This window comes from Knufia obscura (genome assembly GCF_036327395.1).
Source record: "Knufia obscura strain CCFEE 5817 isolate CBS 148926 chromosome Unknown scaffold_11, whole genome shotgun sequence".
NCBI lineage: Eukaryota > Fungi > Ascomycota > Eurotiomycetes > Chaetothyriales > Trichomeriaceae > Knufia > Knufia obscura.
In genome coordinates this window covers 559,051-571,313 of record NW_027042697.1, presented here as the reverse complement: position 1 = coordinate 571,313, position 12,263 = coordinate 559,051, and the positions used below count along the sequence as shown (strand labels likewise).

Below are 12,263 nucleotides of genomic sequence, written 5' to 3'. Positions count from 1 at the left end.
GCTGACAAAATAGAGGCCTCGCCCCTGCGAAAATAGCCAGCCTCGTAATAGTCACGCTTCATATTCTCCCTCACTCATAATCTTCCTCTTATATCAACCCTCTCAACCCCCCTCCACCTCCAACCCTTCCATCTCCGCCCTCCTCAGCACAAACTCCCTAACAGACTTATCCGGCGCACACTCAATCGCCAACTTCCCCTCCCCATCCCTCTTCCCACTATCCGCCCCAACCCTCAACAACTCAACCGCCACATCCCCATGTCCCTCCCCAACCGCATGATGCAACGCCGTGCACCCATCCACATCCGTCGCATCAACCGGACTCCTCCCCCGTCCCAACAACATCTTCACAAGCGGCATATTCCCCACCGCCGCGGCCCGATGTAATGGGAGTTGCCCGCGTTTATCCTTCACACGTGCGCTTGCGCCGGCATCAAGTAGGGTGCGCACGACGTCGATGTTGCCCTTACTCGTTGCGAAGTGCAGGGCTGTGGCGCCCGTGTTACTCGTTATCTTAACACTTGCGTCGCGCGCAAGGAGGAGTTGTATTGCGGGGAGACCGGCGTCGTCGGGGAGGGAGGAACTGATCATGAGGGGGGTCCAGCCGGAGGTATCTTGGGTGTCGGGGTCGAAGGAGCGTGGTGGGGTTGCGTCGAGGAGGGCTTGGATGGTGGGGGGGTGGGTGGTTGTGCAGGCCCAGTGGAGGGGGAGGCGGCCGTCTTCGTCGGGTTTTAGGGCGAGTTTTGGGGTGCTGGTGAGGAGGGAGTCGAGGGTGTGGGTTTGGGTTAGGCGGGCGGCGGTGTGGAGGGGGTAGGGGTCTGTGGTGGGGGGTTGGTCCATTGTTGAGGGGTTGTAGATTGTGTGCTTGTGTTGGAGGATGGGTCGAGGTGAGAGCGAAGGTACTAGTAGTGCGTTGGGAGACGTGCAGGCACTATCTCACTACCTAGGTAGGTTGGGTGTACTTCTGTTTCTGTCTTTAGAGAAATGTTTGGAGATCTGCGCAGGCAGGCGCGCCTCGGTCGCAATCATTCCATGTTTGTACGTCACCGGTCCCTATACTCTTGTTAAGCCTGACAGCCTTAGGGCCTGAACAGACAGCTTCTACCTGCCAAGTGTATGCCCCGGTTGACCCCATGGCGGCCTAGCCGTGGTGGAAAGCTCAGCCGATTCTGCCTTGTCACATTCTGATCCATGCAACACTCCTTCGATGCGGTCCTTTTGGGCACCGGTCGTGACTAGGAAGACGATGTAATAGTCGGCCAATATGGGGATGTGACTATGAATCTATCCATCTCCTCGTTACTGCCAAACATGAATGGTGTAAGTCTGCTGACTTCGATGGCTGTTCATCGACAGCATTCGAAATGCTGATTGCTACATGCTCGTTTGATACGAGATTAGGCTCCGTTTCGTTGCGTGTCCTTCGAGTTTTGGTGGCCAACTTACACACCAAGTCTGGTTGAGACGGGTCCTGAACGATGGAGCGTCAACAGCCAGGGCTCTATGACCACCTACAGCACCATGACTCGATTCGGCTTTTCAAACTTCTGCCTGCAGGACATGACGCGGCTTGTCTCGAAGGTGAGCTCATCACTGTCCGGTTGTCAGATCGACCAGAGTATCGAGCATTGTCTTATATGTGGGGACCCCACGACATTAGGACAGAGAGGCCGCTCCGCGTCAACGGAACCATCTTGACACTTCGAGAAAATCTGGCGTCAGCCTTGGTAGCCATCGGAAAGCATCGCCGCAGAGGCAAGATACATAAGGACTACTACTTGTGGATTGACCTCATCTGCATCCAGCAAGGATGCATCAAGGAGAAGAACCATCAAGTTCAGCAGATGGGCAATATATATATGCAGGCAAAGGCTGTCTGGGTATGGCTCGGAGCAATGACACGCGTGGACGTCAAGTATTTCACCTCAATTGGAGACGATGCTGCCTTTCGCTGCTTGCGGGTGGAAGGTCACGTTGATAAACCTTTACTGCACTTGGAGCTCCGAATGTTGTTCTGGGCTCTCCTCAATAAGCACTGGACACGCACCTGGATTCTGCAAGAGATTTGCTTGGCACAGCGCATCGCAATCATGACAGATCTAACCATTTTCAAGGAGTCCTTGCTGCAGAGATTTATTGAGAACAAGGGCTTGCTTGACGAGGCATCCGGCTCGAGAAAGGGATGGGTGGCTACCAAGGAGTATCCTGATCCTCATGCTAAGGCAGTCGCTATTATCAGTAGGTTCGAGAAGGTCTTAATGGTCCGCCAAAGCATACTTGACTCGCGCTGGGGACGCATCAGTCTATGTTCGACTATCTGTCAGTTGGCCGCTGGGAGCGAGTGTTTCGAGGATCGCGACAAGGTGTTCGCTTTTCTAGCCATGAGTGCTCAAGGCAAGCACATCAAAGTTGACTACACAGCCGAGCCGCATGCTTTGTTCTGGGACGTGCTCAAGCTTCTGGAAATAAGAGATATTCATTTCACAGAGATTTCTTCGTTGCGAGATATTCTTAGACTTGACTGGAGTATTCTTCTCAAGTCGACGAAAGAACGCGTAGCCACAGAACCAGACCTCGGTGCTCTGAGGCTGCCATGTCACCTTGACTGCGGTCAACTGAGCAAGAAACGTGAGCGGAGCATGAACGGACGACTCACGTGCAGAGCAAACTCATATCTCGTCAATTGCTGGTTTAAAAAGGATCTCAATGAGGACTCGCGACAGATCATGGTCCAGCTCCGGCTGTCGCAAGTTTCATATGGTAGGTTTGCAGTAATAGACGCTGCATACTGTCCCAACGAAGCCGATGCTGGCATGTTCCGCGGACTTGGGCTACAGAATAGCGAGATTCGGGTTCTGAACACTGACTGGAATGAAAGGCGCGAGTTTGTGGCTGTAAACCCTATCCTGTGGGTGACACTGTGCCTTCTGACAGACCTCGACCCGAAAGCCGACACAGAAGAACTAGCCAAGTGCTTTGCGGGCATCGAGGCAGTCAAAGACGGCTTCTACAGGCGCCGAAGAGCCACCAAGGAATTTGGCATGCCTCTCATGGTCAAGAACAGATGATTGCATTGGTACTACAACAACAATAGCTCAGGAAATGCTGATCCGCTCAGAATGGCTTGAAACCCACATAGCCGCCATCAATAACCTCCTTTAGCCTCCTTCGATAGTCCTTCAAGCCGCCAAAGAAGAACAAGCTCGAGTACTTCTTGCCTGGAATGTTCGCACCAAAGATCCACGAGGGCGACTTCCTGAACAGACTGTTGGCGCTTAGTTCGTCGCAGATTTGTGTCCAACCCTTCTCTGCATCAGCTGTTGATTCGATGACTGCTCCTTTGACCACTGTGCCGTCATTCCGTGGGTTGTTCTTCTCTGCTCGAGCGATTGTGTCAGAGATGAACTCGACGTGTGTCTCTAACGTAGGAGGAATATTCGTGAAGGGACCATTAGGACCCGTGATCATCATCAAATTCGGAAAGTTGTTGACGGAGACGCCAAGATAGCTCACTGGTCCAGTCTCTGACCAATGGTCTTTCAGACTCTCGCCATCTCGACCTCTGATCGCTAGGCGGGTGTAATTGCCATCGACGGCATCGAAGCCGGTTGCTATGCAAGATCAGCAAGCGGCTGTGATAGGAAAGTGGACGAGACATACCAAATATCAGAACATCCAGCTCATACTCCTGCTTACTTGTCCTGATGCCCTTCTCGGTAATCGCCTCGATCGGCTCGTCCTTCAGACTCACAACCTCAAAATTCTCCTTGTTGAACTGCTCATAGTAACCCGCATCACACAGTGGCCGCCTCGCATAATACTCAGTCGGCTGCAACTTCCTCGCCTTCTCCTGATCCTTCACCGTCTCCCTAATCTTACTCCTAATAAACTCACACGCCTCCTCATTCGCCGCCGGATCAACCGTCAGATCATTGAACGTCCAAAACATAAACCTAAACCCGTTCCCCAAATCCCACGCCTCCTGGAACTTCTTCCTCCTCTCCTCTGGCGTCACAGACATACACGGCACATCCGACTCCTCAAATCCAAACGCAACAGCACTATTCCTCACCTGCTCCCAAATCTCATCGTAATTCCGATTAATTTTCTCCCTATACTCTTCACTCACCGGCCCATCCCCACTCGGCACAGAATACTGCGGATGCCGCTGGAAACTCACCAACTTCTCCACCTGGTTCTCCTTCCCCAGCTGCGTAATAACCTGCACGCCCGTACTCCCATTCCCAATAATCCCCACCTTCTTCCCCTTAAAGTCATAGCTCCGTGGCCACTTCCCAGTATGGTACATCTCCCCCTTAAAGTCCTTGATCCCCTTGATATCCGGCCAATTCTGCTTACTCAGCAGACCCAGCGCAGTAACAAGATAATGACACGTAAACGTCTCATTCGTGCTGGTCTGCACAATCCAGACGTTTCGCTCCTCGTTGTATTGAGCTGATAACAGTTCCGTGTTGAACTGCATGTATTTCCTCAGATCATGCCGGTCGACGACGTGGTGGAGGTAGGCGAGTGCTTGAGGCTGCTTAATGTAGTGCTCCTTCCACTCGTAGGAGAGGAGGTCCTCTTTGTCCCAGGAGTACCGGTAGATGTAGGACTCTGTATCGCTCATGGCGCCCGGGTAGGTGTTCCAGTACCATGTCCCGCCTACGTCGGTGGCGGCGTCGACGACTTTGACGCGCAGGTGTTGGTCGAGGAGGCGCTTGAGCATGTAGATGCCGCCGAAGCCGGCTCCTATTACGAGGGCGTCGTAGTGTGTGTCTGCGGCGACCATGATGGCAGGTGTTCTCTGACTGGCGTGACGGGATGTGGTGTTAAAAATATGTAGGTGACGACGGAACGGTCAGAAGCTGCTCAGTGTTGAGTACCTGGGCATTGGTACTATTCCTCGGTTATTACCCTGGTCAGAAGTTCTTCAGCTAGTGTATGCGGAGGTGAAAGCGATTACATGATATGGTGCCTCGTGGTGACACAGACCCCGTCCCCGCATATCAGGACGTTTCTCCAAGAAGCAACATCGGAAAGCGACTGAGAACGAAGAAGCAACGAATCACTTCAAGAAGTGCGATTGGCTAGCAGAAATTCATGGTCGATAGGCTTATTTACCCGACTTTGCGTCAGGTCAGTGCGGGCTTGTCAGCTAGCAAGACGAATGGCAATGGCTAGGGAGGTAGTGAGATGCTGTCTGCTATCAACTCATGGTTCAGCTGCGCGAGATATGGTCAAGAAGTGTGAGCTCGGGCTCATTCACTGTCGAGATGGCTCAAGGAGAACAGTGCCCGCCACAGTGTGGGTGATTTATTGCTCTTGAGTATTGCCGCGCATGGATCGACGGAGCATGAGAAGATAGCCATGCTTCCGAACTGGCAAGTAGCGAGTGCCGGGATTCGACCGAGTGGAGGTCATCGTCGGCGACGGGTGTACTCGCGAGTATACCTCGAATACAAGGCTGATGTCGAGTAAAAGTATACTCGCCAGTCGGAAGCTCTGAGCTTCAGAGCAGAGCATCAAGAGAAAATGGAGGGACCCTTACCGACATGAAAAGCGCTGAATCTGTCATGAAAGAGGACTTTCGAGGTGGAAGCAGCTATGGTCTGAGTGTCAACAGCTACATAAGCTCGACCAAAGCAGGTCTCCCAGACCACGCCAGCCCGGTAAAAGAGACCAAAATTGGCAATGCTCCATGAACGATGCTCTCTTGCAACTCAGGCCTCGAATCTTGAACGTGCTTTCATGGTCGTCGAGCGCTCGCCTGCTGTAGCCTGTGTAACTATTTCTTCTAAGATCTCGCCGCTCGAATCCTCGCGGTAGATAGGGTGCTCGGTAACGCTGTGAGGCATGCGGAATATGCTGGGCTCCTTTGACCTTCTGGCTACCAGACGCAAGAACACAACTGTGCGGCTCAATTAAGGCTGATCTCATAGGTCCACAGCATGAAAAATGCGGTACAGACTCGAGTCAGATCACCTTAATACAAATTCCTGCTTGTAAATTTTTGTATCATTCTTTACGTCTGCTTTTGTCGTCACAAACAGCCGACATCTCCGTCGGGCCTATGTCTTCGCATTGGAGGAGAGGTGATACTGCTGCTGCTCGCTGCGCGCACGCTCCTTGTTCGAGTCGAAGGACTCGACGTACTCGTCAGTGAAGCCACTGGTATCAAAAAAGTCTTGGGCATTTTGACAGGCCTATGCGCTGCAATACGCGACTGACACAAGTATACTTGTAGGTCTATGGATCGATAATTGCTGCTGCGCTGCCACAGGAATGGCAGAAAGTACAGCGATGAAACAGCTCAGCTTCTTTGCAAGCAGAGATTCACAGGCCGATGTGGGGTGGGGCAGACGCCTAACGCTAAGTAAAGCTACAAGGCTCGGTATGTGTTTTTCACACAAGCGCTGACGATGGCGCTGCGTATCTGAAGATGTAAAGACTGTATTCTCTTTAGACGCTTCTACCCAGAGTTAAGCCTGGAAGTTAACAGAGCGTGCTGAGAGTCAGCTGTCACTCAGTCAATCGAAAAGCCTACTGGCGACCCCCTGGCTGTAGCTTTGCCAGTCATGTAAGCAGATTCCAATCCAGACGCACAATCAGTAAAGCTGCGTATGTTACGGGTATATCAGAATAAGAATCGGCGGCGCTTGTGTGAAAAACACACACCCTACCTTGTACAGTAACAAGCCGCTTTCCGAAGCTGCTAGGTCCGGGGCCAAATTCTCCGGAGAGCTCGTTCGACATCGAGCGAGTTCGTCTACTGGTAAAGGTCGTATCGTGTTCGCACTCGCACACGAGCGATATGTGCCCCTGTTGCAGACAGCCGAGTTGAAAGAGTGCTTTTAAACGCGCGATGGATCCTGCAGAGCTCAGGCCGGTCGTCTGGGAGCGCCAGAATGTCACGCTCCAAACCACCAGAGACTGTCCTTCAGCAGCAAAGTAGAGTACAAATGAGACTGGCAGACCATCTTGCCTTGCTCTTCTTTTCCCTCGCTAGTACGCGATCGCAAACATGGTAGGTATACCAACCGCATGGACAGCGCTGGTCCTCGCTGCTATCGCAGCATCATACGTTCTGGCTTCTTGTTTCCTCAACTACCGCAAGCTTCCCCATGTGCCAGGCCCGCTACTGGCCAAGATTGGCCCTTTCTGGATGCTGTATCATACGCTGCGTGGAGATATGTATCTCGCTGTGGCTGCAGCTATACAGAAATATGGACCACCAATACTCGTTGCTCCAGACTATGTGGTCACAGACGATGTCGAGGTTCTCCGAATAATATACGCACCACGGTCAACCTGGCTCAAGGGGCGTTGGTTTGATGCTATGCGTCTTGGAGCTGATCGCGACAACGTCATGACCCTCGTGGACGAGAAAGCCCACGCTGAGCAGCGTTCGAGGCTCATTCCAGGCTATTCTGGGAAGGAAACACCTGGCTCTGAAGCTGCTGTGGACAAATCCGTGGCCGAACTAATATCTGTCATACGCAGAGACTATGTTAGCAACAACCTCCCCTTGGACTTTGCTCGTTTGGCTGGGTTCATGACACTGGACGTTTTAACCAAAATAGCTTTTGACCTTGAAGTCGGCTATCTCAAGGACAACAAGGACCACTATGACTACCAGAAGTCGGTGGCCGAGTTCGCACCAATCATGAATTTGTGCTGCAATCATCCTACGATTTTCAAAATCCTTAACAGCAGGCTCGTCATGAGCCTACTACGACCTAAGCCGGAAGACAAAGTCGGCCAAGGCGCTCTAATCGGTCGTGCTCATGTCGCTGTTGCTGACCACTTCAATGACCAAGAAAAGGAAAACTCTGGCACCATGATAGCTTCGTGGAAGAGACATGGCGTAACGCAGGCGCAGTGCCAGGACGAGACGATGCTTCTAATTATGGCAGGTAGTGATAGCACTTCGACGGCCTTGCGATCTACTTTCTTACATGTCACAACTAGCCCTCGGGTGTACGCCGCTCTGAACAAAGAAATTGACGACGCCCTGGCAAGAGGTGCAATCTCCTTTCCTGTCATCAAGATGAGTGAGGCAAAGGAACTGCCATATCTCTGCGCGATCATCAAAGAAGGCCTGCGAATCTTTGCGCCGTTGCATGGATTGGGTAGTCACTACACGAAAGAGCCTTTCGAGATCAACGGGAAACGAATTCCTCCCAATATTGAGGTCGGAGTTGACCAGTACAGCATGCCACGTAACAAGAAATATCTCGGGCCTGATGCCGACGAGTTTCGACCTGAGCGATGGGTTGAGGCTGATGCAGAAACGACCAAGAAGTACAACAGAGCATTAGATATGACCTTCGGACTCGGAAAGTCGACCTGCTTGGGGCAGAATCTCGCCTTAGCAGAACTGCATAAAGCAATATTCGAGGTGAGTCGATACCAACGGCGGTCTGTGTTTACTTGTGCTGACTGAAGTCAACAGCTTTTCCGCAACTACGACTTCAGCGTGGTCGACCCTCTCAAACCCATGAGCATTAGTTCCAACTCCATTGTTACACAAAAGGATCTGTGGGTTCGCGCTCAGCCCAAGAGGAATGGTTGACATCAATCCCAGCGTGTATTTCACGCTGCATATCAAGGATGCTAGCTACTTCGACCGAAGCAATGGCCGAGACCACACGTGCAATGGTGTGTCTTGGTGCAGAATCCAGGAAAGGGAGACCTTGCTTCTCGGGAAAAAGCAAAAGCCATCCGCAGTCATCACTATTGTTTCTTTGTCCAGAGTCACGTATGGTTTCCTCCTCGAGCGTCGATGTGACAGACCTCGTCTTTAGCTTGGCACGGGGCCATGCTCCTCATTGAAGATACCGGATTTCTAGACGATCAGCTAGGCAGACTTCCGATGTGAACTACCTGGAATCCTTCAGGCAACCCCGTTCCGCATGCTTCGCCAGTCTTGTGCACCTCCTCCTACACTTGCTTCGTGTAGAAAACTACCTTCCAAGCGATTCACGCTGTTGCACAATTACAGACAGGAGTGAAGAGAAATGCTGGCTGTCCACAGCGCGACAGAGAGGTAGCTTGCAATAAGGAGCCTCCGCAGCCTGAGTGAGAAGAAGACGGTGCATGCATACTGGCCTTTGTGGGTGTATCCTGTGCTTTCCGAGGGATCGGTGCTAATGTACGACCAGCAGATACACCGTTGTTGGGCAGAAGCCGAAAAACTAAGTAAGGAGATATAACCTGGATCGAAATCGACAACATTGAGCCGGGCCAGAGGTTCGTAGGCAAAGGCCAATTGCTGCTTCAGCTTCATGCGACGTCTGATTTGTGAAGCTCGGTTCGACCCAGGTATTCGACATGTTGAGACCAGAGGGGTTCCGAGGTAGCTTGTTCAGGAGGCTAATGACTAATCCGCGATCTGTGCCATGTTGCGACTTGGTCTCCTATCAACAGAAAGTATCGGATACCTTGCAATCTCGGTTCATTGGGTGACGTAAGAAACATCAAACCAGCGCATCGTCTATAGGCTCAGATAGTCGACGTGTAGGCTGAGATGACATTAGGCCCGAACAACGAGGTTGTCTACACCCGCAAGCGTGATCGTGGTTCAAGTTGAAGATTTTAGAGGTGTGAATGTCCAGTCCATTGTCCTCCGTTCTGCACAATCATGTCCGGTATTCAGGGTACGATGACCTTCAAGATCCAATCTGCTTTTCATCCTTCGACGGGGCTGGGCTAAGTGCTTTGCTCTTCATCGCCATATTCACGCGACGCCCGCTGCTCAATGAGTCGCTCATTTCTTGCTTTTCTTTTTCTTCTTACCACCTCCTCCAGACTGCTGTTGCTGACTACCTTGTGTCATTTGCGCAGCAGTCTTGGCTCCAGTTGCTGCTCCTACGTCGACTTCCATCTTGTCTGTACCACTCATTCCTTGGCCTGACCCGATTTCAACACCTGCTCCAGGTGCAGTCTCCCCACCATCTCCAGTAGCTGCTTCAATGATCTCTCCCTTTGCTAACCTACCCAAGCCTGTCATCAACCGACCAACCTCAGCAGCTTTATCTGTTCTGTACTTCAAACATATGCCGCTCTCTGGGTGGTATGTCTTCAAAGTCAAAGTCGCGGAGGGTTCTTTCTTGGGCTTCGAACTTGTTGCGTTTGGCGCATCTGTAGTTGTGGCTCCGGTATCTGTGGCTGTAGCTTTTGAGCCCTTGGATTTCCTTGGCTGAGAATATTTTGTTGTAATTCTGGTGGTCTGCGGATATGCTTGTATAAGGAGGGAGGACTGGTGCATGTATGTATGGAGGTCAGGAAAGTAAGTCATCTTGAAGTCCGTCGTAGGCTCCCGGCCCAAATCAGGTATTCACTACGGACCTAGCCACTTTTTGAGAACAGTCGAGATGAGTTTATATCAAATCTCGTAGGGTCCAAGGATTTGTAGGCTCGGCGCACGGTGCCTCAACGGTGCAGCAGATCCTAGCATTGACTGAAAGCAGCTTAGAATTAACTCTGGTAGCTGGACTGTGTTTCGAAACTAAAGATTCGTGGCTATCGAGGGTAATTATGTGTTTTCAGTAATCGCAGTGGAAAGTGGGAGTTCGGTCGTGCCTTCCCCGAGCGCAGGAACGCGCATGATGCCTTCCCCACGAGGACTTTCGTCATTTGGGACTCATCCTGAGCCCAGCAAAGCTCTCTACATACAGTACACCACCACGATGGCTTCCAATCTTGCATCTAGACCTGTCGCATCATCTATCTGCTGGCGATGCGAAACCCGTGGTGAGATACGGGTGCGAAGCTTGCACTCATCGCCACCGTGGGAGTTGCGATCACCGAAGAAGTCCAGCACAAACCGGCGACAATACTCGACTGATGCTCCGAAGCTAAACCACGTCGTCCTCAGCGGCAGGACCTTGATCTCATTCGATGGGCCGGATGCGGCGGACTTCCTTCACAATCTGATTCCTGCTCCTGTGCTTCCGCTGGAGGAGACGAGCTCATGTATAGCAACTGCTTTCCTCAATGCGAAAGGGCGAATACTGCACGATGCATTCGTCCATAAGCCTTCGAAGGAGAATGCACAGCAATGGTATTTAGAAGTGGGCACGAATTCTGCCTCAGCCATTATGAAGCATTTGAAGAAGCATAAGTTAAGAAGCAAGTTCAAGCTGCAGCAACTATCACCGGACGAGGCTGCGGTGTTCTACCTCTGGCCAAGGTCGTCAGAGCCCGCGGATATGAAAGACACTGAGCTACATCAAGATCCACGGCCCAAGATGGGAAGAAGAGGTTACTACGTAGGCGAGAATGCCACACAAAATCTACGCAAAAGATTTGCTGCAACAAACTCGAGGGAGGAATATCATTGGGAAGATTATCAGATTCACAGGATGCTGAACGGTCATGCTGAAGGCCCGGTGGAAATAGCTTCAGAACATGCCCTGCCGCAAGAATCGAATCTTGACTTCTATGGCGGCATAGACTTTCATAAGGGTTGCTACCTTGGCCAAGAGCTCACAATAAGGACGCATCACACAGGTGTGGTGCGAAAACGTATTCTACCTGTCCAGCTATATACCGATGAAAATCTGATACCGAACGATCAGACCAGACCTCTTTATGACCCTACAGCAGCATTACCACAGCCTCCCAACGAAGCAAATATTGCCAAATGTGGTGCCAAGGGCAGATCTGGCAGAAGTACAGGGAGGTGGCTAGGTGGATACGGCAACATCGGTCTCGCTTTGTGCAGACTTGAGACTATGACTGATCTGTCACTCACGGCGGAGGGCTCGGCTTACGATGCTGTTAACGACGAGTTTGAAGTCTCGTGGCAAGAAGGTGAGACTAGTGAGACCAAGAATGTCAAAGTAAAGGCGTTCGTTCCGCCTTGGCTAAGGCAAGCTATCGAGGGCTCGATCAAGGCTCGATCTGAACGATCTCAAGCACGACGAAGGAAAGATTCTGACGAAGACGAAGAAGATCTCGACTGAAACTGTCTCTGTGATTGTATTCATTTTCGTCCTTTTCGCACGAAATGGAACTGGTTGATACCCGAGACAATGCGTGAATCATTGTCGCGTGATGTGTCGAGGAATTCTAAACTAGCTCGCTCGTGTATCACATATGCAAACAGGGATCGTAGCCCGAGACGTTGTCAAGTCCTGTCGGGACATCGTCGCCAACCGGAGGACAACACACTGCTCCTCATATGGCGCATCACTGAGGAGCTGCATTTACGTATGCAGGCGGTAAGCTACACTGCAGTACCTGAAAAGGTAAAAGAT

The 12,263-nt window shown here is 51.6% G+C and overlaps 6 protein-coding genes across 6 annotated transcripts; 3 read left to right on the top strand and 3 right to left on the bottom strand.

Moving 5' to 3' along the window:
- Window positions 1-102: 102 nt before the first annotated feature.
- NAS6 (putative ankyrin-repeat protein) lies at window positions 103-840 on the bottom strand (the record flags this gene model as incomplete). The annotated part of the gene is made up of 1 exon (XM_064876910.1): window positions 103-840. The coding sequence occupies one exon, from the start codon at window positions 838-840 to the stop codon at window positions 103-105; it is 738 nt and encodes a 245-aa protein (XP_064727297.1).
- A 638-nt stretch (window positions 841-1,478) lies between these two features.
- Window positions 1,479-3,068, top strand: PMZ80_008509 (uncharacterized protein; the record flags this gene model as incomplete). Its single annotated transcript, XM_064876909.1, has 1 exon — window positions 1,479-3,068. The coding sequence occupies one exon, from the start codon at window positions 1,479-1,481 to the stop codon at window positions 3,066-3,068; it is 1,590 nt and encodes a 529-aa protein (XP_064727296.1).
- Window positions 3,069-3,114: 46 nt separating this feature from the next.
- Window positions 3,115-4,792, bottom strand: PMZ80_008508 (uncharacterized protein; the record flags this gene model as incomplete). Its single annotated transcript, XM_064876908.1, has 2 exons — window positions 3,115-3,611; window positions 3,661-4,792. The coding sequence occupies 2 exons, from the start codon at window positions 4,790-4,792 to the stop codon at window positions 3,115-3,117; spliced, it is 1,629 nt and encodes a 542-aa protein (XP_064727295.1).
- Window positions 4,793-7,024: 2,232 nt separating this feature from the next.
- PMZ80_008507 (uncharacterized protein) lies at window positions 7,025-8,575 on the top strand (the record flags this gene model as incomplete). Its single annotated transcript, XM_064876907.1, has 2 exons — window positions 7,025-8,401; window positions 8,456-8,575. 2 exons carry the CDS (start codon window positions 7,025-7,027, stop codon window positions 8,573-8,575), a joined length of 1,497 nt encoding a protein of 498 aa, XP_064727294.1.
- A 1,194-nt stretch (window positions 8,576-9,769) lies between these two features.
- On the bottom strand, window positions 9,770-10,300 carry PMZ80_008506 (uncharacterized protein; the record flags this gene model as incomplete). Its single annotated transcript, XM_064876906.1, has 1 exon — window positions 9,770-10,300. One exon carries the CDS (start codon window positions 10,298-10,300, stop codon window positions 9,770-9,772), a length of 531 nt encoding a protein of 176 aa, XP_064727293.1.
- Window positions 10,301-10,691: 391 nt separating this feature from the next.
- Window positions 10,692-11,969, top strand: CAF17 (ccr4 associated factor; the record flags this gene model as incomplete). The annotated part of the gene is made up of 1 exon (XM_064876905.1): window positions 10,692-11,969. One exon carries the CDS (start codon window positions 10,692-10,694, stop codon window positions 11,967-11,969), a length of 1,278 nt encoding a protein of 425 aa, XP_064727292.1.
- Between the last annotated feature and the right edge of the window lie 294 nt (window positions 11,970-12,263).